At 49.2% G+C, this 24,154-nt stretch overlaps 1 protein-coding gene across 6 annotated transcripts in view; it reads right to left on the reverse strand.

The window, feature by feature from the left end:
* Window positions 1-2,064: 2,064 nt before the first annotated feature.
* The window catches only part of DYNC2I1 (dynein 2 intermediate chain 1), a 55,941-nt gene continuing 33,851 nt past the window's right edge, over window positions 2,065-24,154 (reverse strand). For all 6 annotated transcript variants that reach the window (XM_035029750.1, XM_035029751.1, XM_035029749.1 and 3 more), the window contains 10 exons: window positions 22,923-23,095; window positions 21,927-22,089; window positions 17,524-17,637; window positions 17,368-17,429; window positions 16,845-16,896; window positions 13,485-13,545; window positions 10,376-10,475; window positions 10,059-10,190; window positions 8,033-8,256; window positions 2,065-2,789 (listed from right to left, as the gene is read on the reverse strand). In XM_035029750.1, the coding sequence (XP_034885641.1) occupies window positions 2,615-2,789; window positions 8,033-8,256; window positions 10,059-10,190; window positions 10,376-10,475; window positions 13,485-13,545; window positions 16,845-16,896; window positions 17,368-17,429; window positions 17,524-17,637; window positions 21,927-22,089; window positions 22,923-23,095 (1,256 nt within the window). In that variant the 3' untranslated portion in view covers window positions 2,065-2,614. The remainder of the gene's footprint in view (window positions 2,790-8,032; window positions 8,257-10,058; window positions 10,191-10,375; window positions 10,476-13,484; window positions 13,546-16,844; window positions 16,897-17,367; window positions 17,430-17,523; window positions 17,638-21,926; window positions 22,090-22,922; window positions 23,096-24,154) is intronic.

Here is a 24,154-nt window from a genome sequence, read left to right on the forward strand (position 1 = left end):
AACAGAATAGAGAGCCCAGAAATGGACCCTCAACTCTATGGTCAACTCATCTTTGACAAAGCAGGAAAGAATGTCCAATGGAACAAAGACAGTCTCTTCAACAAATGGTGTTGGGAAAATTGGACATCCACTAACTACTTTTTAAAAGAGGTATAAGAGTGCTAAGTCAATAGACATAAAATGGAATCAAAAAAATGCTCAATTAACTAAAGAGGAGGGAAAAAAAGAGGAAAAATAAAATACGTTTCCTTGATTCTGAAAGCACGTTGATGTTTTATGCAATGTTGACCTTGTTCCTGTCTGTGGATCGCCTCCCAGTGAGCCTTCTGACATGTATATTCAGGTCTTTTATCAACTCAGGAAGTTCCTCCTACAATTATTGTTACTTCTTTTCCAATTGTTCATCCTTAGAAACACCTATAATTCCTAGTTTGGACCGCTGGACTTTTACTATTTCATCAATTTGTCCCTCTGCATTCTGAGAAACTCCTCAAGTAAGTCTGTACGTCACTGACCTATTATTCCTAAAGGAAAGTACCCATTCGTCATCTTCAGTGTGGATTTTAACACTTATTTTACACATTTTCTCTAGCATTTAATGTTAAATCTGTTTTCTCCTGTGGCTTTCTATTCCTTTTCTAGAAGCCGTTTCTCCTTATAGCCTATCATTTTGTTGTTTGCTGCTTGCCTGTTTTTCTTCCTCTGGCCAAGTGTCTCCAGATGTCTGCTCCCTTTCTGGGTCCTCAGAATAATATTCTCTCCTTTGCCAAGTAATGTATTTCACGGCACTACACTCATCACTCTTGGTCTACTCCTCCTTCAAAGGTCCAGACTCTGTGGTTGACAACAAGCAGGGTCCAGTGGGACCTTCTCCTTCTAGACGCTGGGGTGAGAGCTGTGCACACGTCCAGCCCTAAACAGACTCCTTCTAGTGCAGACCCACTGAACTCAGATGGGGCCTCCTCTTCTGTTCCTTAATGTCTCTTAGACACTCTGAACAAGCTATTCAAAGAGAAAAACCCCCCAAAACTGGCTCCTCCAATAACGACTGCCGGCAGGACCCTTCTAGTCCCCACATGTCCTCAAAGATAATTTTGGCAAAATTATATTTTGGCACTTATCTCCCTCTTGTTATTCCCTGGTGTTGGGGTCTCGATGTGAATGGCAGGAAGCAGGTGCTGGTGGTGGGCATGGGGGAGCTTTGTCTGAAAGCAGAGAAGCAGCTCCCCCAGAGGATTGGGGAGGGGGGATTTGCAGGCAAGAGTCTTGTGTCCAAGACACAGGCTCCAGTGGGAGGACCTCAATCCCTAGGTGTCATTGGCACTTCTCGGTGGAGTCCAATGGTCTCACACCTGGAAGTTCTCCTCATCAGCGGGCCAGTTTTTGGTGGCCATGCTTTTTCCCTTCTGCGTCCTGAGCCTCTATGAGGATTTAGAAGAGCTAGTATGGCTGCAAAGTTGATGCCTTCTTATTCTGGAGGTCGCCAGAGGTCACTCGTTATTACTAGAGTAGTTAGACTCCTCTCAATTCCAGTTTAGGTCAAATTTCACAAATAAGGACTTGGGGGGTTGGTAGATGAGGGGCCAGGGGGATTAGCCTGTTTCCAGAATTAAAATCTCCACAACAAGTCGTGAACTAGACATTCTGGTAGGACTCTGCCCTGTATTAGTGAGAGTCACACTGCCAACTCACTCAGTTGCTTCTTTCACCACTGGCTGAGCACCTACTGTGTGCGAGGCAGGCACACAGCCCTCAGAGACAGTGGTGAGAAAGAGACCCATCTCTGTCCACAGAGCTCCTGGCCTAGCGAAGGAGGCAGAGCACATCAGTTGAACAAGTCATACACATACGCGTTTACACATAGGTGCCAAATGCTCTGGAATGTCCCTTGTTACCTTCCGGGTAAAAGATGCTCTCGTCCTGCCGTGAGATCTTCCTGTGGCTGAGTGGGAGCTGCATGTGGCCAGAGAGACCGAAGCCCCACCTGGCCCCTCGCTGTGCCAGGGGGCCATCCTGGGCTTTCTTGGATCTCGCCCCAAAATTCTGCTATAACTGAGTACAAAATTCAAGAGCATTTATTTACTTGGGTTATTTTTATACAGACATTTTTAAATACTAAAACATAATGTAAAACGTGTCTGACACTCAAATAATGCCAAAAGAAGCCCAAGAAAGTTTTAAGAAAACACAGTCGGCGGAGGTCATTTCAATGACATAACTCCATTTAATTTATACCTGAGTATGTCCTTTTCGTCAGGACTAAGAAAATTGTTCATTAAACTACATTTTCATGGTAGATTGCTTAAAATATAGATGTGCTAATATTTTAAAGCTATTCTAAAAATAAGTAGAAATATTTTCAGAGAAGAACATAATCGACATGACTATTTCCTCTCAAGCTCAGCACACACTAAAATGTTTGTTTCCATTCAAAAAACAGTGATTTATTCACTGGGAACACTGAGGTGACATTCTTGTAAAGTAAGTTACATACAGAATACATGTCCTCTATCAATGTACATGCACACGGACACAACTGTCTTTCCCGTGTGGGTCATCACTCCGCCCTGCCCCCGTCCCCAAGACCACACCCCGCTATCTTGCAGCCCCCCTTCTACAGGGCTTCCTGCAAGAGTAGCCGCAGTTTCCTCAGCTCGTCTCCCGCGGGGGCTGCCCACGCCCTCTTCAGGTACTGGACGTCCACGCTGCCAGAGGCTCTGGCCAGCACCAGGGCCAGGAAGCCGCCACTGGCCTTCTCTGCTTCACCCACGACTGTCATGGCCACCAGCCTGAAAGTAAGAAGCACATGCTGTGTGATCGCTGAGTCTCCCAAATTACCTATCCTCCAAGGAGGGAGTAAAAAGCAAAGGAAATTCTAAAAACTTCAGTAATAGTCAAAAGAAAGGTTGGGCCAGAAATAAAGATACAAAAATCTACGGAAACCGCTTAGAAAACGTATTTCTGCATTTCTGCAGACTGACTGCTTGCGAGGGTCACAGATCTTGATGGAGGATGCGCTGCCTGAAGACACGTGGGCTGGAATGCCCTGAGCGCTAGACCCTCCCGTCCAGCTTTGTTCCTCCTGGTGAACGGGGATGCCAGGGGCCCTCGGGTGCCCAGCAAGAAACCCGGAGACAGCCCAACAGCCCTGAGCTTGCCTCTCCCGTCCCTTCACTGACCAGTTTCTCTGACTGGGTCCTGCCTCTAGCCTTTCCCCTCACAGGCTGCAGACAGACACTCAGCGACCTGCATCCCACGTCTGCTCGAGGCCCGCTGGCTGCTCAGGGCCCCCCAGATCCCAGTTCCCACACAGCACCTGCAGTACTGGCCGCTTGGGACTCCCGCTCCTCCGGTCTTCCTCTGTTCACTTCCACTTATCCTTTGAGACCTGACTCAGTGGCATCACCTCCAGAGGCCTCCCCTGGCCCCTGACTAGATCCCTTGACTATGCCTGATTTGGTCAGGGGTCCCCAGCATCCTCGAAATGCCTCTGGCCTACATTCATCCCACCGTTACCCACCAAGAAGGCTGAGACCATGCCCGCCTCATACCGACCTCAATGCTCCCGCCCCTCCTGTCTCCTCATAATGACCAGGGCTGCCAGCACCAGCACCCACAGGGGCCTTGATTCCATGGGATCCACGACTGGCACAGGACGGGAGCAGTGAGCCCCTCCAGGGGGTCACCAGCAGTCGCAGGTAGCAGAGAATGCCCACTGTGGCCCCACAGGGTCTGAGCGCCCACTGGTACTCCATAAGCTTGTCCCCACAATCCAAATACTGCCCCAACTCCCAGGCCCCCGTGATGTAAGCACAGCACACCCTGACAGGGACCTGACTGAGGTCCGGTCAGTCTACACCCACGCACAGGCCACGCTCTGGAGAGCCACAACACGACTTGTGGCAGGTGAGCAAACCACGAAAACTTACAATCATTGAGGGAGACAAACCACGCGAGACTCTTAACTCCAGGGAACAAACTGAGGGCTGCTGGAGGGAGGGGGTGGGGGGTGGGGTAACCGGGGGATGGGCAGCAAGGACGGCAGGTGATGTGATGAGCACTGGGTGTTGTACGCCGCTGATGAGTCACTGACCTCTGCCTCCGGAACTAACACGACACAGACGTTAACGAACTTGAATCGTCACTTAGTACTACTTAGTACTTCAACACTGCTGTTCAATTACTAGTGTAAAACACAGGTCAAGTTTAAGTGCCACCAGTCTGGGAACATGAGTAGCAGGTAACAAACATGAAGCCTTCCACTGCGCAGCAACCGCGATACAAGGGTGCACCACTCGGCGGGCTCCGCGGGCACCGCTAAGCTGGGTCTACGTGAAAACAGATGTCAAAGCACCAGTGTGGACTCTGACGGTCCAGGTAAAATGCCCCTGGGATGAGAGCCAGACAGTCTAAGCCGAGGCAGAGAAAAGGCACAGGCCGGGCTCGCAGGCTGCTACCACCCCCCTGCGCTGGCCCAGAGCCGTGCCTGCCCCCCACCCCCGCCACTCTCCGCCCGGCCTGCTTCTGCTCCCAGACCATGAGCACGCAGCTTACTTATCACCACGGGTTTTAAATTCACCCTAAATGTGGTAAATTCTTCCTTCTACCTAAACTCGTGCCTTTTAGACCCTGTTAGTTCCTTGTTCTGTTCTTCTCTGCAGCTGAAGAAACACTGAGCCCTTCCCAGGAATACGACTTCTTTAGCGGACACAGCTGCTAACCAGGAGGCGTCTACGATGGAATGCTCCACATCATTCTCTGCTCTGCCTCAGCAGATCCCCTGCTCTGTGCGGCTTCAGCTTGCTGCCCTCTGCCGAGATCCAGACACGCTGGCCGGTCCCCACTGCCACCAAGGGCGTGGGGAGGGAGAGACCCCTGTCCCCACCCCAGGAGACCCCACACCTCCCCTCTTCTTGGTAAGACCTTCCTTCCCTGCCCCACTGAAAATCCACACTTGATCCCTCCCTGTTTATTTCTCCCATCACAAGTTGTGGGACTTGCTAGTTTATTTTGTTCACTACCCATCTTGCCCCATCAGGATGTGAGCCTACCAGCTGGCTCACCGCCGTACCCCGGGGCCTGCCCTGGTGCCCGGCACACAGGAGGTACTCGGGAAACACTTGTTTTATTAAATAACGGACAAACTTTGGGGAATAAACTGTGTGTACATTCTGTGTTTATAAGTGAATCACAGTCTGGATTTCAATGATGTATTTTTTAATAATTAGAATAATGTAAGTGGGTCCATTTCTGGGCGCTCTATTCTGTTCCACTGATCTGTGTGTCTGTTTTTGTGCCAGTACCAGACTGTCTTGATGATGACAGCTTTGTAATAGAGCTGGAAATCCGGAACTGTGATGCCGCCAGCTTTGCTTTTCTTTTTCAACATTCCCCTGGCGATTTGGGGTCTTTTCTGACTCCATACAAATTTTAGGATTGTTTCTTCCAGCTCTGTGAAAAATGTCAACGGTATTTTGATAGGGATGGTGTTGAACATGTAAATTACTCTGGGCAGCATTAACATTTTAATGATGTTTATTCTTCCAATCCATGAGCATGGGATGTTTTTCCATCTTTTTTGTGTCTTCCTCCTCCATTTCTTTTGTAAGTGTTCTGCAGTTTCTAGAGTATAGATCCTTTACCTCTTTGGTTAGGTCTACTCCTAGGTATCTTATGGTTTTTGGTGCTATTATAAATGGAATCGATTCCCTAATTTCTCTTTCTACAGTTACATTGTTAGTGTATAGAAAAGCAACTGATTTCTTTGCATTGATTTTGTATCCTGCCACATTACTGAATTGCTGTATGATGTGGTTCATATGTACAATAGAATACCACTCAGCCATCAGAAAGGATGAATACCCACCATTTGCATCGACATGTATGGAACTGGAAGGGATTATGCTAAGTGAAATAAGTCAAGCAGAGAAAAGTCAATTATCATATGGTTTCATTTATCTGTGGAACATAAGGAATAGCATGGAGGACATTAGGAGAAGGAAGGGAAAAATGAAGGGGGGGAAATCGGAGGGGGAGACAAACCATGAAAGACTATGGACTCCAGGAAACTAGAGGGGAGGGGGTGGGGAGATGGGTTAGTCCAATGATGGGTATTAAGGAGGGCACGTACTGCATGGCGCACTGGGTGTTATATGAAAACAATGAATCATAGAACACTACATCAAAAACAAATGATGTAATGTATGGTGATTAACATAATATAATAAAAAAAAAGAATAATGTAAGTGTACATACTACTTGCACTAAATACACGAGGGTCTTAATTTTTTCAGGTCTTTTTTTTTTTTTTTTAGAAAGAGAGAGAGGTAGCGAGAGCGCACACAAGCAGGGGAACGTCAGGCAGAGGGAGAGGGAGAAGCAGACTCCCCGCCGAGCAGGAAACCCAATGCGGGGCTCGATCCCAGGACCCCGGGATCATGACCTGAGCCGAAGGCAGACACCCAACCGCCTGAGCCCCCCAGGCGCCCCTTTTCAGGTCTTGCTGGTGTGTCCTAACGTTCTGTCAAACCGTACCCTAGTTTTGATCACCGCTTGCCCTTCTCTTTCCTCTACAAAGGGATGTGGGCGACAGCTGGGTGGCCCCGTCCTCCACAGGTCATGGGAGCTTTCATTTCACAGCAGGAGAATGTACTGACAAAAAACAGAAAATCTCAAGAAAGAAAACAGGTATCGAGACAAAGCGGGGTCGAGAGAGCCCTTCACAGTGAAAACTTGATATGTATTTCAACTGTAAATTAAACAAAACAACAAAAATGGGATTATTTAAAAGCACATCAATAACTACTCGCATGAATGGGTTTCACCTTACTCAGTGCAGAGGCACATGGGGCTGGTTTGAATGGGACATCAATTTAGGGCAGAGGAATGACACTGATGTGAAATTATGTGAATTACTGATTCCCATGTAGTATCTCTTTTTAGAAACGAGAAGGAAGACTCTGTAGATCACTCGGACAAATACTGAATTTAAAAGACTAATAAATGGGATGCCTCAGTGCCTCAGTCATTAAGTGTCTGCCTTCTGCTCAGGTCACCATCATGGGGTCCTGGGATCAAGTCCCACGTCGGGCTCCCAGCAACTTGGGGAGCTTGCTTCTCCCTCTGCCTCTGCCTCTGCCTCTCTCTCATGAATAAATAAATAAAATCTTTAAAACATAAAAAAAAAATTTTTTAATTAAAAAAATAAAAGACTAATAAATGAATGCAACTAAGGAGCTCACAAAAAGCTTTTTTTATTTATAGAATGATAATCATGGTGGGGGGCAGTGCCTGGGTGGCTCAGTCATTAAGCATCTGCCTTCGGCTCAGGTCATGATCTCAGGGTCCTGGGATTGAGCCCCACGTCAGGCTCCCTGCTCTGCGGGAAGCCTGCTTCTCCCTCTGCCCCTCACCCTGCTCGTGCTCGCTCTCTCTCACTCTCTCTCTCTCTCTCTCAAATAAATAAATAAAATTAAAAAAAAAAGATAAAAAAAGCATTGGTCACAATGGACCAAAAAAGGGGAACCTGTCAAAATGGCATACATTTATCTAATACTTTCATGTGTTAAATGCAAGGATTAAAAAACAAATATATCTGGGGCACCTGGGTGGCTCAGTCGTTAAGCGTCTACCTTCGGCTCATTGGTCATGATCCCGCGGTCCTGGGATCGAGCCCCGCATCGGGCTCCCTGCTCAGTGGGGAGCCTGCTTCTCCCTCTCCCACTGCCCTCCCCCTGCTTGTGCTCTCTCTCTCTCACTCACTCTATCTCAAATAGATGAAAAAATAAATAAAAAGGATGATAATCATGGGAAAATAGTACAGTGTGAATTCTTTAATCCACAGACTCTTCTGACCTAAATATGAAATAACATATTCTAAAATGGTTTTCAAAACATTATTTAAATATGTAAATATAAAAGTATTTAAATTTAAACATAAATAACCACAGTTTAAAGTGTAGCAACCTTACCCATAAATCACCAAGGATGCTTCTGAGAAGAACTGCCCGGGAGGGCACATCATCAGACTCACCTGTCTGGGGAGATGAGCTGTTTGGCTACAGGACCCAGATCACTTTCCAGCAGATCCCAGATATAAATACAGGACGTGTCATCCTGGGCCAGAAACACGGCAGGTCTGGTCAAGGACCAGCGGAGGCCTATGACCGCGTGGCCGTCAGTGCTGCCGTCCCACTGAAGGAGAGGACACTCGGACGTCAGCTGGTGTAACCTGATGCTTCCATCTGAACAGCCGGCCTGGGGACAGGGGTGGACACTGTTGGTCTCCGTTCTTTCTTCTTTTCTACTCAGCCTCAGCAGTGAGGGACACTCTTCAGAGCACTGGCTCTGTCCTCACAGATTACAAAGGGGAGCATTCACCCTGGAGATCCTGATACACTTTGAACCCCCTTCCCCTTCCCCAAACGGCCAGTAATGAATTCCGTGAATATATAAACAGGTGTTTATCTTTAACAAAGTTGAATATGGCTAATGCAACCACAGGCTGTTAAGATCAGCTCCAGAGAAACCAGTAACCCACCTTTTTAAAAAGATTATATAAATGTGAACCAATAATACGATTATATATTCCCCTCGGATTGAGATTTTTATAAAATAAAACTTGGCCGGTTTAGTAAAAGCCCGCATTTTTAGCTTCAAGAAGCTTAACTCCTTTTTAACGCAACATATTTAATCCTTCACGTCCTTCCTCGAAAAGAGCAGAGGCACAAGTTAGCAACCACAAAATGCTCTGTGCACTCGCGGATTGGGCACCTAAGTGTCCATGGCGGGTGAGAGCAGCCAGGTCCCCCGCTGCCGGGTGGGTGGAGGGAACCGGGGTCACCCTGGCATTAAGCACGTGCAGTCAGCACTGGCTAAAGGATAAGCACACGGAGATCAAAGCAGGTTATCCATGCTGTGTCCTACCCAGTGAGCACTTCTCGCTGCCCAGATCTTGGTTTCCCAGCACTTTTCTCCTGCCTGCAGCCAGGACTCCCTGGAGAAATGGCTGATTCTGGAGTTGGCTGTACCAGAAAGCACAAGTCAGAAAACACAGGAGCCAGCCTGACGGGCGTCCCCAGGGCAGTCTGAGCAGCAGAGACAGTGCAGCAGAGGACGTGACCACCAGGAGAGTCAACAGCCGACAGCCATGTGTCCACCTGACGTCCTGAGTACACACATGCGTGCCTGCGCACGACACGAGGGAAAGCCTTCCTACCAGCGCACAACCAACCAAAAACACGAAACTAAGGGCAGGACTAGGAAATCGCCGTTTGCCAATCACCCCAATAACGGATGCAGGCAAGCCGTGCCGATGGATGCCCGGACCGAGTGACCGGCGGGGGGCGCTGGGGAGCTGGGCGTGGGGGCGCCGACCGAGTGACCGTTTCTCTCCCCACTGACACACGGGAATCAGACAGGGAAAGGAGTGACTCCAGGGGCAGATGCGGGTCTGGGCAAACCTGAATCTAATCGTGAGGAAACATCACGCAGAATCAAACTGAGGAGCCTAAGCCCCTCAGGATGTCTGAGGAACCGTCCAGAACCGAGTGAGATTCGTGACCCGGGTGTTATTTTGCTATAAACCAGGCCGTCGTCGATCCGACCCGCACATTGGATGCCAGGGCTGTTCCAGTGCTAACCTCCTGCTGGTCAAGGCTGGGCTGCAGCTGCAGGAGTATGACCCTATTTTTAGGAAACCAACACCAAACTATGGATAAAGTATCATTTCTGCAACTGCCTGTCGGACAGTAAAGCAGGGAGATCCACACACAGACCGGGAGAGAGGACGGAGCCACGGAGCAAAGAATGTGATGTGACGGGCAGGTTCCTGTAACTTCCCCGTAAGCCCCAGCTATGTGAAGAGAAAGACTCTTCAGACCCATTCCACAGCGACGTGGAACGCTCTGCACGGGCCACGCAGAAGGGACCTTCCGCCGTGCAGCCCCCTGGCACCTGCGTGCGCTGGTGAGTGACCAACTTCAAAGAAATCCCCAGAGATCACTGCTAGTGTTTTGCTGCCCAAACAGAAATGGTGCTTTAACAACCGACTTTCTTACCAAGAATACTGGTTCTCCGAACGGTGAAAAATCAATCACATTCACTGTGACTGGTCTCATGCCAGGTTGCTGGGGCTTGTACAATTTGGGAGATACTCTCAAATCTTGTCTGGTGCCATGACTTATAAGACCCTGGTAATGAGAAGACCAATGGTGATAAAAAGGACTAGGCATGAGGTTGGATAAAAGCAGTTATTCTTGAAACAATTACACAGCATCGTAATAAAAGCAAATAATAAGTTAATCTTTAATGAAGATTTGCCAAACCACCAAGAAAGGAGAATGAGTTACAGAATGAGATTTAAACTCTTACTTACCACATCTGTGCCCACAATGAAATGACTAGGGTCTGAAGGCAGAAACTTCACATTCAGGGTTCGTGTGGCCCCCCAGAATTCATGACCTTTATGGGAAAGGCTGGAAAGAAACAGCAAAATGAGCAGATGAACTGTTTGGCGCCAGAGGGCTGACAGCACTTCACACATTGACCCTTCGCCGGGTGTCCCTGGACATGGAGCTGGTGGTGTCCCCTTTCCTCTGTGGCTCTTCGCTGCTCTTTTCCCATTTCTTTTTCTGTTGCCTAAGCTCTAGACATTCCTCCAGCTCTGGTCTCCTGTTCACTAATTCTTTCTTCAGCTATGTCTAATGTATTTAACCATTCACGTACTTTAAATTTCAGAGATGATCATTTCTTTCTAGAAATCTTTTAGATTGTCCTATTATCCCAAGTTCTTGTTATGCTGAGCCCATTCATTGTGCCGTGTAAATGTTTCTTCAGGCTTGCAGTCTTTATAATTTTTCTTTCTGAACTGCTTCCTCTAAGAGCCCTGGGAGCCCATCTTCTGGGAGCATCCCCCACGTAGGAGTGCTGACAATACTGACTTCATCTTGTGCGTGTCCTCTCTTGGAGCTACGTGTTCTAGGCCCCTTGGAGAGTAATATACACACCTCAGAAATGACCACTGAGGCCAGGACTGGGGGAGGCTTCCTTTGGCATTCCACCAATTTGTTAAAGATAACAAAGGGTCCCCCCTTCCTGAGACACAGATGGCACCATGAGATCTAATTAAGGATTAGCTTGCAATGAGGCGCACACGAACCCTCTGAGGTGTATGTGAACCCTCTGACCTTACTACAGTGCCTCTCTGCACATCCCCTTACTCTATAAAATCTGTGCACTAAGGTCTGAACTTGGCAGAGCACAGCTCTGGATGGTCACCTGCTCAATCCTCCCTGTCAGTAAGTTACCCTGAATAAAACACTGAGTAAACTGGATGGAGTCACTTGCTTTGTTTCCCGGTCTCAAAGTGCCTCCTCAGTAGGAAGGATGGACCCTCCTCCTCCACCTTCGAACACCGCCTACCGGGCAGCTGTCCCAGTGTCTGATGGTGAGCCACTGGTCTGAGACTCTGATGCCACCTCCCCAGCCTGTGGATCCCAGCCCCCACCGGAAGCTCGGGGTTTCAAGTCTCCCGCGCCCCCTTCCCTTTCCTGGGTTGGGGTGGGGCTCCCTGAGTTGCTCTCTCACTGAAGGGGCCGTGAACTCAGGAATCCCACACAGGGCTCTCACCTCTAGCCCCCAGCGTCAGGCAAGCCTGATGCGTCACTGCTCGCATGGCCTGAGCCCCGCACAGCCGAGAAGCCTGTGACAGCCACGTTGACACCCAAGCCTCCACACCACACAGAGGCTTGCACACTAACTTCAAGCTCCATTCCTGGCTGGCACTGTCCCCTTCTTCGTTGGAAAAACTCTGTTTAGTTTATTGTTAGTTTTTACGTTGTACAGTGTACGTATTTGTAACAGGAAAGGGCCCATGGCTGCCCCTTCTGCCAGAAGTTGGGAATCTGGCCACTGTCTCTCATACCCACACTGAGCACTGCCACTCTCCCCGGTCAGCTGAGGACTCTCCGGTCTGTGCCTCCAGCTGAGATCCCTGCGGTGGAGCTGGCTGCCTCCTGGCCATCTCCACAAGCAGCACGAGCCCAGCCCCCGCCCCCTTAGCTCCCGTCCCTCATCTTGTGTACAGTGCACCTGGCAGCCAAGCCAGACACCTGGTGAGAGGCAACTCCTCCAAACTCCACCCCTTAACTGGCATCAACCCCTCCACATGCAAGGTGGCCACTGTGCTTCAGGCCCCATCCTTCTAATCAACCCTGCAACAGCCTCCTGTCTCCCTTGCTCTGTCCAATCCCACACTGTCGCCAAGCGGATCACTCTAAGTCACAAATAAGACACACCACTCTCTGCCTTAAAATCCTGTGCCGGCTCCCTACCCCCCGCAAGAGAGCCGTCTGGAGCCTGCAGCACAGCAAACACTCTGCAGTCTGGCCCGCGACTCATCCCCACCTCTCTCGACAGCAAACCTGCCGGCAGTTTCCGAGGTGGGCCGGGTGCTCGCGCCCCTGGGCCTCCCATGTGCTGCTCCCTCTGACTGAGCACGCTCCTTGTCTACCTCCCGTCTCAGCTGCCACCTCCACAATCCACGGGGAAATTCAGCAAGGGCCAGGGGTCAAAGGTACCAGCTGACTTCTTTAAACATAAAGGATTCCCTGTAGGTATCATATTTAAACCAACTAAAGGTGACTTACAATCTCAAAGCAGGTACAAATCCATTACTATAACCCAGAGGCATTCTAAGAAGAATCACGCTAATATAAAAAACTTTTCAAGAGTAAATCGCATGCTGATAGCCCCCAACTGCAATAAATGACAAGAAAAAAGGTGTTTCGGAAATAAATTTACATGGAACATATAAGTACCACAAACAATATTTGTTTTTTTTGTTTTTTGGGGTTTTTTTTTAAAGATTTTTTTATTTATTTATTCACAGAGAAAGATACAGCGAGAGAGGGAACACAAACGAGGAGTGGGAAAGGGAGAAGCAGACTCCCCGCCGAGCAGGGAGCCCGATGCGGGACTTGATCCAGGGACTCCAGGATCATGACCTGAGCCGAAGGCAGTCGCCTAACCAACTGAGCCACCCAGGCGCCCACCACAAACAATATTTGTATATTTAATAAAAATTTTTACATCACATTAAGTTATAGGAGTAAAAGCAGAAATTGAAATTTCTGAATAAAACTTTCATACTGATGTTTCTGGTTCCTGAAACTTACCTATTTAACTTCAGTGTTTTATTAAAACTGGTTGAAAAATAGTCAAGTTTTTGTAGTACCAATTTATAAGATAGAAATTATTTTAATCAAAGAAAAAAATGTTAGCTCTATACCTGGTAACTATATTTATTACACTGACTCATTAATATTAAACTAATTGAGCAAAAATACAGGGTGAAAAGTTGGATTTTTCAATGCATACCCGACCACACATTTTCTGTATGCGCCATTACCTAACGTTATTTCCTTCTGTGGGAAATCGGTCTTGGGAGAGGAGAGAACGTTCTGACTCAGAGTGCACAGCCTTACCTGTCGCTCAGCCGAATCACAGCACTGTGCACCAGCTTTATCCTCCCTCCAGGTATCAGACCTAAAAATAGGCAAACCATAAATAAATGCACCTCTTAATACAAGTTAAACCAAAATCCAATTACAGTTGCCTGGAATCATTTTTCATTGCTTAAATATCTGTGTTAGGAAATGACATCAAATCGTGGGCCCATAAAGAGTGTTCCCTCCCTAATGCAGGCGAGGTTCCTGTAACCTGCCTTATGAGAAAAGGACTATGGAACCAATCAAGAAGCCTTTACATTTTTAGATCTGATAAAATAAAAAAAATGGTGGTACACTAAGCAAAACAAAACAAAACAAAACCCAAACCCCTTAAGTTCCCAACAGGAATAGTTTGCTGTAAATGCCCACTGGTGGTATTATGCTCATCAGAAACGCCCCGGACCTCCCTCCTACAAATGCCTCGGCCACCCGGTGGTCACCTGCTCCTCAGCGCTGGCACCCCCTTCCCTGGACTCCCAAGCATTTATGGCCACAACTCTGACCTCTCAGCCATTCACTGGCTTTGCCTCCTGTGTCTGTCCCCAATATCCTCCTCCCTTTTTTTGTAATTACTGCAAAGGAGGGATCTAAAAATGTATACTGAAACCCAAATTCTGGGCAAGGTACTGCCTAGACCCTTGGGAGTATAGAGACCCTAACCATACAGATGAATTCGACTTGCAGGAAGTGTGACTGTATTACAGTGATGGGCTCTGCCACAGTTACAACTCTGACGGGAGAATGTTCTGTGATGACACAGACTTGAAACTGCCCTCCACTTTCCCCAGCACACCGTCCTCCTGCAGGAACCCCAGTGCTGAAAGCCTCGGCCCAAGTGTTACGACCTCCCCTGGGAAGCCTTCCCTGCCCTGGGTCCACAGCCCTTACGAAGCACTTCTTCTGACGTACAGGTCACATCGCCGATGGCCAGGGCTGGTGTGTCAACCTCCCCATAAGACAACACTCCCGGGGGCAGAGCCAGCATCCTGTCACCTTGCTCCCCTGGCACCCAAGACAGGGCCCAGCTTGTTGAGAGCCCTTCATCGATGGCGAGTGATGAGCTGTAGCCGTGATTTGAGTTAGCACTCATGTCACACACACACACCGCAAACGCTCCCATGGGCATTCAATGGTCACGCTCTTCCAGCACTGACTACTGGTATGGATGTCAGCCCCTTTGCTTTTCCCAAAAGCAAAGCTGAAACATGGTCAGAGTTTGGGTAAGTGGTCCTACAAATAAAAGGAGTTTTTATATAACAACACTTAACGATGAAATACACACTGCCCTATAATAACTTGTGTGTGACTATTCCATATTACTACGAAGTATTTTCATGCAAAATGATTTCGTCTCCACAGGCAGATTATGAACTAACTGTGGACTGAGACTTTCTAACTCCTCACCACCATCCAAAATTTCTAAAAAATGGCCTGGTCGGGCGCCTGGGTGGCTCAGTTGGTTGGGCGACTGCCTCCGGCTCAGGTCATGATCCTGGAGTCCCGGGATCGAGTCCCACATCGGGCTCCCTGCTCAGCGGGGAGTCTGCTTCTCCCTCTGACCCTCCCCCCTTTCATGTGCTCTCTCTCTCTCATTCTCTCTCTCAAGTAAATAAATAAAATCTTAAAAAAAAAAAAAAAATGGCCTGGTCATGGCTCAAGTGAGCAACACAGGCAGCCTCAAGATGCGCTCGAAGGCTGCAACATGCTTGGGTCCAGGGCATCAGCCTGGGTGAGGGCAGGGGCAGGCCTGAGCCCGACTCTGAGTCCGGCCCCACCATCAAGCCACACCGAGGAGGGGTGAGCACCTCCCAGACGCTGTCCTGCTCTAACATCCCGAGAGTCTATGAGCCCCCCAAAGGCTCAACACGGACTCAGTATGATGGCTTTGTAATAAGCAGAGAGGAAGCTATTAGAAAACAGTGAGAAAATAGTTACTCTGCCTCAAAAATGTTTACGCGTGAAATCAGTGAGGAAATTCAGCCCTGTTTTCATTAAAGTTAGAGTCCACAGTACTTCCAAGCACTGTCTCTGGCATTCAGCACGAAGCACGCAGTCCTTGCTCCAGGGACACAAAGTGCCCCATCTCTAACCCTCTGGTTTCCAGACAGCAGGAACAAGTGTCAGCCGGGCACACCCCTCACACAGACACGGTGAACAGGGCTGGTCCCTGGAAAGTAAGCAGTTGAACTAATGATGTGAGGACAGAGTCAGGGAGCGCCAGACCCAAGGAACAGACTCAAGAGTCCACCGTGCCCGGGCCTCACGGGAGCGGAGCATTGGATGCCACGGCATCGCAAAGTGCTCGAGCTGACTCACACTTCTGAGATGGAGCAGGGACGGGACTCCAGTCCCTCATCCAGAACTCCTCACACGCCACTGTCACCCAGTTTTCTAGCCCTGCTTACAGGTGCTGCTTGCTGCCAGAAACCAAGCCAGACACCAGAAGCCACAAGCCCCCAGTAAGCCCCCAAGACCCAGTTTTTGACCAGTTTACTCCAGTTCAGACACCCTCCAGCATCTAAAAGGGAAGTTCGGCTGTGAGAACCAGACCAAACCAGTCTGAGCCAAGATGGACCACAGTGCTGACCCTTCACCAGCTTTCCCCCTCATTATCATACTAAAAATCACACCCGGGGGTGGGGATTTAACATGCTAATTAGACATGCAGCGTATGAAGGAGCATGAAGAAGCATGACCGCTAAGTGTGCAAGCCCCCCCAAAATCCCTGCTCTACATGTTTAGACATCACCCTTTTCCCACCAAAGTTTCTTTAAAGCTCTCGCCAACCCCTCCTGGGGAGCCAGCCTGAGGACTCCTTCCTTTGTGCATCCCCCTAGTGCTGGGGCATGAGCCCCAACAAAGTCCTGCCTGGAACCCCCTTTGGGCCTCTTGTCAATTTCTATTGCTTAGCGCGCCCAGGGCCGTTCAGTAAACACTTGCACTCCTCCTGACGTGCAAGGCCGTGGCCGGCCTCTGCCAACTCCAACCTCAGAGAGCCCCGGAGTCCGACCAAGGGAAGACCACCCACAATGAACATGCGTTCAAGCACTCAGACTTCTGAGTGCATGGAAGGAACAGAGAGAAGAGAATGGCACACAGACAGAAACAGAACTTATTAACCCTTCCTGAAATGAAAACATCGTCAGCTGGAAGGAGTATCACCGAATCACTCTGACGTGTCTATTCAGCGGTTGATTACAGTTATACAATATAGAACGTTAATGTTCATTTTTCAGGCAGCTCCTTATTTATTTTTCAAAGTGGTTGTCAGTATCTTTAATCTCTATTCACTCTAGAAAATATTGACTAAATTAACTTTTTTTATTTAATAGTTACCTAAGTCACTTACTGAGCCTGCAATATCTGCCTTTGGTAATTCAACCACCACCTAGAAACAGAATATTGAAATGAGTATTAATGCATGTCAGGGAGGTACCAGGACACAATCAAAGCGAAGTGCAGTTCTAATTAAGATAGCATTCTATATTCGGTACTAAAAACATAATTGCTCCAGAAAAAAGACTGATCATTAACTTCTAAATGTTATGAATCCCTTTCCTTGACCTCTTTTCACATCTCGTCACTCGGACTGGCCAGTGGCCAGAGCCTCAGTGCGTCCTCTGAGAGCCCCCCAAGAATGCATCCCCAGCGCCCTCCCCTCACTCCCCCAGGAAGTCCTGCAGGAGCCTCCGAGTCAGTCCAGTATCGCCCTTGGTGTTCACGTCTTAGCCAAGCATATCATCGTCCGACCACCAGGCATGTATCAGTGCCTGGACTACCACAGAACTGGCAGGTCCGAGAGCCCATGCATTCAGTCGGCGCTGCCCCATGTGTGAGCACCTGGGCACATCCTACTCACCCACACATTGAGAACCCCACTTTCATCCAGGGAAGCAATGTGGAATGACAAACCTGACATTTCTAGTAGAAACAGAAACAAGAAATGGCTTGTGAACAAAGAAACCACATTGCATAACTTGATTGAAGGATTTCACAGAAGTGAAAGATCACATACCTTCTTGAGTAGAAAAGGGGGAAAGCACAAAACTCTGTTTTTTGTAGACAGACGTGGAGATGGGTTCTACCGCTTGAACAGGACTGCGGTGGTTTACGGAAGTCAGGATACCATCTAAGGTTTAAAGCACACAGGACCACATGTGAAGAAGTCACAGAAGAACAACTAATGTCATGTGGGGATCCATCCTCCCCAAACACCACAAAACCAATATGGACCCCAAATAAAATGATGTGTGATCACAGCTTTCAGCATTACTGTGAAACAGAGATCACGGACCTCAAAACACCTGTAAGGATAGAGAGACGTACTCATTCCAACAAGTCTACAGGCACGGAGGGCAGGGGTGAGGTTAAGACTCTCCACGGCACGAGGGAGTCAAAGGCCCAACAGAAACCAGGCAAAAGCGCCGTCAGAGAGCAAACCCAGCTTCCCGGGCAGGGCCTGGTGGGCCACTCACCAGCTACAGGGATGGACAGGCTGGAAAGTGGAGCCGGACAAAGGGCAGACGGCAGCGCACGGAGCAGAGACACTCGCCTGCCCCACCCAGTAAAGAAACGACATTTCACAAACTAACAGAATAAAGCTCCTCTGACCTAGAATAGCCATCTATAAAAAGCCCAAGAACAGGGGAAAAAAAAAAAATCAAGACAAACTCCATAGAAAACTGCTGTAAGAAGAAAATGCAAAGTGCAAATCAAAGCATTTGAGATAAAAATTCTCCTGCCCCAAACAAGCACTTAGCAGAAGCCCAGAACTCACCACTCCAGACTGTGTCACATCTCTTCAAAAAGCACTTGGAAATGTACTTCAAGCAAGCAAGCAAAAACAACATGTGCAATCAGAAACCCAGGACAGACATGGAGAGAAAACAGCAAGAAACAAAATGAGAGCGGGGGCTGAACCCTGGGAAAAACCGGTGAAGAGCAGACAAGACTCCAGTTCACCAAGCTTGAGGAGCAAGCACTCGGGGCGGCCCAGGTACTAGGTGGGGGGCACACTGGGAGGAGAGTTGTGCACTGCAGGGGTGGGGGGTGGAGGGGTGGGGGGAGGGGGTGCTGTACACTACAGGGAGGCTGCAAACTGATGAGCCATTCTGGGGGGAAACACAATGGGGGACCACACTGGGGGTGGCCTGCAGGGGGAGGGCACTGGGGGGGGCCACGCTGGGGAGCTGGGGCTGCACTGGGGGGGCACGCACTGGGGATGCACACTGTGGGGAGGGGAGGGGATGCTGTACACTACAGGGGGGCTGCACACTAGTGAGCCACCCTGGGGGGTACACAATGGGGGGCCACACTGAGGGTGGCCTGCAGGGGGAGGGCATGGGGGGGTCCACTGGGGGGGCCTGTAGGGGGAAGATGCTGGTGGGGGTGTGTGCAGGGGCTGGGTCAGAAGCTCCCTGGCTCACTCACCGCTGGGAGCTTAGTGAAACCTGACTGGTCCCAGTGACAACATTCAGTGGCAAAAGAAAACGAAGGAGGTGTTTGAATGGAGTCACTTATCTATATACGTACAGTTTAAAAACTTACAGTTCTAGTGTTTTGAACATGGTGGTGAATTCAAACGTTAATTAGTACATCAGGAGCAGTTAGAAAATGCACATTTTTTTTTTTAAGATTTTATTTATTTATTTGAGAGACAGAATGAGAGAGAGCACATGAGAGTGGGGAGGGTGAGAGGGAGAAGCAGACTCCCCGCCGAGCAGGGAGCCCGATGCGGGACTCGATCCCGGGACTCCAGGATCATGACCTGAGCCGAAGGCAGTCGCTTAACCGACTGAGCCACCCAGGCGCCCAGAAAATGCACATTTTTAAAAGCTATCTTTTGGGAGGTGCCTGGGTGGCTCAGGCGGTGAAGCATCTGCCTTTGGCTCAGGTCATGATCTCAGGGTCCTGGGATCTAGTCCTGCATTGGGCTCCCTGCTCAGCAGCAAGTCTGCTTCTCCCTCTCCTTCTGTGATCTCTCTCCCTCTCTCAAATAAATAAATAAAATCTCTTAAAAAAAAAAGCTATTTCTGTAATAGCATCAAACCCATAAGGTACCTATAAACTCATACATTCTCAACAACAGCAACATTGCTCCCAAGGAGGCAAAGGTTGTTTGTTAGGGGACAAAAAACCTTTTTGTATGCATTGTGAAAATTAATAAAGGGAAACCTCACTACAGTGGAGGCGGGAGGCTAGATGGGGAGCCCAGCACTCAGTGCCCATCACTTAGAAACCCCAACATCAGAACCCTCCACAGGACAGAATCACCAGGGAAAGATGTTCACTGCATCCCCAGCAGCTCAGCCAGTGAGAAACCTCATCACCCGGAACCCATGCTTTTTTCCAGTGGACCTTTCTTCAAAACAACCCTCCCAACTTCCTCCTTCTCCAAGAAGTAATGTCCCTGTCCTGTGTTTCTTGCACTTTCCTAGATCTGCCATAGCCTGCTTATGTGAATTGCAATCCTCTGCCATACCCAAATAAATCCATCTTCTGCTGGTAAAATAACTGGGAGTTTTAAGGCTAACAGTATAAAACACAGTTACACATATAGTACATACACAGATATGCAACGTATGTGTGATATCAAACTCTCGTGGAGGAAGACTAGAAACAGAAAGTTCAAAACCCCACTTGGTTAAGAAATGAGAAGATAAGCCACAACCTGGGAAAAAATACTGGCAAAACACACATCTGATAAAGGACTGTTATCTAAAATAAAAAATTGAAATTAAAAAAAACCCTCTTATAACTCAACAAGGCAATAAATCACTTGTAGAAATGTGCAAAAGACCTGAACAGACACCTCCCCGAAGAAGACACACAGTGGCAAAAAAAAAAAGGCCCATGGGAGCACGCAGGTGGTATACTCCGTTGAGCGTCCGACTCTTGATTTGGGCTCAGGTCATGATCCCGGGCCGTAGAGTCAAGCCCTGCGTCGGGCTCCGTGCTCACCACAGAGTCTACCTGAGATTCTCTCTCCCTCTCCCCGTGCCCCTCTCCCCGCACCTCACGCACGCTCTCTCTCTCAAATAATCGTTTTCTAAAAAGCCTCTGAAGAGATTCTGCACATCGTATGTCATCAGGAAATGCACATTAAAACCATAATGAGACACCACTACACACGTATCAGAATGGCTAAAAAGCTGGCGGTACCACGTGCTGGTGAGATACAGAGCACCAGGAGCTCATACTTTGCTGGGACTGCAAAATGGTCCAAGTGCTGATACAGGCCCTTTGATGCGGCTCTACTCACAGTCGCCAACAAGTGGAATTAACCCCACGCTCACCACCTGGTGGACGGGTAAACAACATGATGCACACATTTGAGGGATGGGCTGCTGGTGCATGCAGCAGCACAGGGAGCTGTAAATGCAAAATGCTAAGTGAGAGAAGCCGGGCTCGATGGTCTACATTCTGTAGGATTCCGTTCATTTGACATCGGGAAAAAGTAAAACTGTGGAGACAGAAAACTGATTAGTGGCCGATGGCAAAGGAGAGACAGGCTCCTGGGCAAGAACGGAGAGAAGGACAGAGCGAAGACAATGGGGTCTGAAGGCAGGCCTGCCACAAAGTCAGTGTGACCAGGGACAAGCTTCCCTCTCCCTGAGCAGCAGGGAAGTAAGCCAAGATAGGCATTAGACCACCGATGTCTACAAAGCACTGAGGAAGCCCCAGAACAAGTACCCACCAAGGGGTGGGGGTTGTGGCTGCTGTGATTGTGGGAGGTGGTTGTGGTTGTTGTGGTTACAGCTGCTGTGGTTGTGGTGGTGGTTGTGGTTGTGGTGGTTGTGGCTGCTGTGGTTGTGGTTTGGTGGGCGGTTGTGGCTGCTGTGGTTGTGGTTCTGGTGGTGGTTGTGGTTGTGGCTGCTGTGATTGTGGGGGGTGGTTGTGGTTGTTGTGGTTACAGCTGTTGTGGTGGTTGTGGTTGTGGCTGCTGTGCTGTGGTGGGTGGTTGTGGCCGTGGTTGGTTGTGGCTACGTGATTGTGGCTACAACGGCAAGAAGGATTCACATTAAAGATCCTGGCAGGTGCAGATGTTCAGGGTCCTTTCATCCCCCAAAAAGTGAATCATTTTCTGTCTATTTCAAGCATTCGTGGGGTTAACTAAGCCGTGGAACACACATGTACTGATATGCCTTAAGCTAATTTAAAACTAAAAGTTATTTCACTGAGGATTTGAAATCCAGAAATTTAACAAGAGAGAGCATTCTAATCATTGTTGGCCATGAGCTGAGCACCATCTGGGTAGATTTTTTATTTTACTATTCATCAAATGCCTCTTTTGCTCATAGGTCAGACCCCATCCTCTGGGGTAATCTGAAGGAATAAATGCAAAGAAGCTGCAGATGTTCCTCAACTCTGTGATGACTTTTCTAGAAGACACCGGATGGGCAGGTGGGGGTCACTGACCAGTAGAAAACGTTGCTGTCCTGAAGGTCCAGAAGCAATTGCCCAGCTTCACATAATGATGTATCCTAGGGTCTTCTCGTAGGTCCCACACGACGACTGAGCCGTGCACTGTCCCAGCAAACAGTAAAAAGGCTTTAAAAGGGCTAAAGCAGCAACATGTGACCTGGAATGACACACACAGGAAGCCGGAGACTGAAAACATGAGGCCATGGTCATGGGAGCACCAACCCTCCCCATGTCCCACACTATCCCTGGGACTCCCCCACGAGGAAGTAAGCAGGTGCAAGTCAGCGTCGGCTCCAAGTGGAAAGCAGGGAGGACGAGCCGCTGCAGGACTGGCGTTCACAAACACAGATGCCTCGCACACAGCTGGGCACACAGAGTGTGCACCACAACCCCTCCGTTCAACCCCAGTCGCCAGGCCCAGAATGGCAACGCCATGCTCTGTCATTTTATTTACATCCTGAACCACAAAACCTGTAAAAGTTACTCTTCTCAACCGCCTTGGTGAAAATCAGTGACTTTGAGATCAAGGAGCATATGTATTTTCCCAATCCAAAAGGAAGCAAACCTAAAAGGACGACTCTCCCCCTGTACGAGTTAATGAGGGGCTAGGAGAAGCCCAAGAGAGGACTCTGAAAACCTCCAGCCCGCTAAGAAACCCCTAAAATATCCATGACTCAAATACTGTAAGCCAAAAAGGGACCCTTCTAGGGTCCCAGACACATGCCGAGGGCGGCCAACATCTTTATGACACGGATAACTACTCGGCCCCAGTGGACCCATCAGGCTGTGATAACCCCAGACTTCTTCAGTCTGAGTTGATCTTTGAACTAAGAATTTCTAGAGTCACAGTAGACACGTACATGTGTCCCATCACACCTGCACATAGCTGAGGGCGGCCGGGAAGGGAAAGAAATGGCCATCCACCTGCACCTGCCCCTCCCACTGCCTGCCCTTCCTCTCAGGAAGCCTACGACTCTCCCGGGGCCGTACCTTCGACTCACATATCAGGACCTTCTGAGGCCCCGAAGGCTGCCAGATATCCCACACGCACAGCACGTATCTGCTGTCCAGCGCGGGGGCGAACGCGGCTCCGGGCGGCCCATGCACAGACACTACCGTCTGTCTCCACACCTGAGAGGCACATAAGCACGACACTTCTCGATCTGGGGGTAAAAATGAGAGAAGTACTTCTCCATGTCAGTGTTTGCCAGAATCCATGTTAAATGAACACACAAGAATATTCAAATAAGGCTCCTGGGTGGCTCAGTTGGTTGAACGGCTGCCTTCGGCTCAGGTCATGATCTCAGGGTCCTGGGATCGAGCCCCACATCGGGCTCCCTGCTCGGCGGGGAGTCTGCTTCTCCCTCTCCCTGTACCCTTCCCCTTCCCCCTGCTCATTCTCTCTCTTTCACTCTCTCAAATAAATATTTTTTAAATATTCAAATAAATTTCCCCTTAATGAAGAAATAAAGTCCTTTCAGAGCTGCCTGGGCCTGAGGTCTGGGTTTCAACAAGTGGCCACTGCTCCTCCTGAAAAAGGCCCAAGCAGGCCTCATGGTTTTCCTGATGTTCGGCGTAGGCCACACCTCGTCTGCAAGCTACTCTCAGAGAACCAGGTTGCCTGGACGCGATCTGGAGTCAGGCCACGCAAGGGGTCCCTTTCGTGCCTCGCTGAGCCCCTCGAAGCCTATGGTTTTCACACAGCGAGGCCTTCTCCCTCAGAAGCCAAGAGCGCCAGCCCTGACACTTCCTCTCCTCGGAACTCACCCCTCTGATACACTGCACATTCACTTTTCCAGTCACCAGCAGGGCAGGACTTCTGTCCACTCGACCCAAAGAAACAGCAGGCCAGCGTTGGCCGCATCATTCTTTGGTGTGTGTCTGAGCAGGACGGCACCGCACAGACCCGTGAAGAGCACAGACTGGGGTGTAATGTGACCAGGTCCCAGGTTCACAGGTGAGACCAACTCCTCACTTGGTCAGATAACCTGTCATCTAACCTCATTTTCCTTCTGTTACCTCGAAATTCATGTCACTGAAGGGGTGCCTAGGTGGCTCACTCGGCTGAGCGTCCACCTCTTGGTTTTGGCTCAGGTCGTTATCTCAGGGCCTTGAGATGGAGCCCCATGTCGGGCTCCGCACTGGGCATGGAACCTGCTTAAGATTTTCTTTCTCTCCCTCTGCCCTCCCTACCACCCCGCTCTCTTTCTCTCTCTCAAAAA

Source organism: Mirounga leonina, unplaced genomic scaffold (genome assembly GCF_011800145.1).
Source record: "Mirounga leonina isolate KUSES-001 unplaced genomic scaffold, KU_Mleo_1.0 Mir_288, whole genome shotgun sequence".
Lineage (NCBI taxonomy): Eukaryota > Metazoa > Chordata > Mammalia > Carnivora > Phocidae > Mirounga > Mirounga leonina.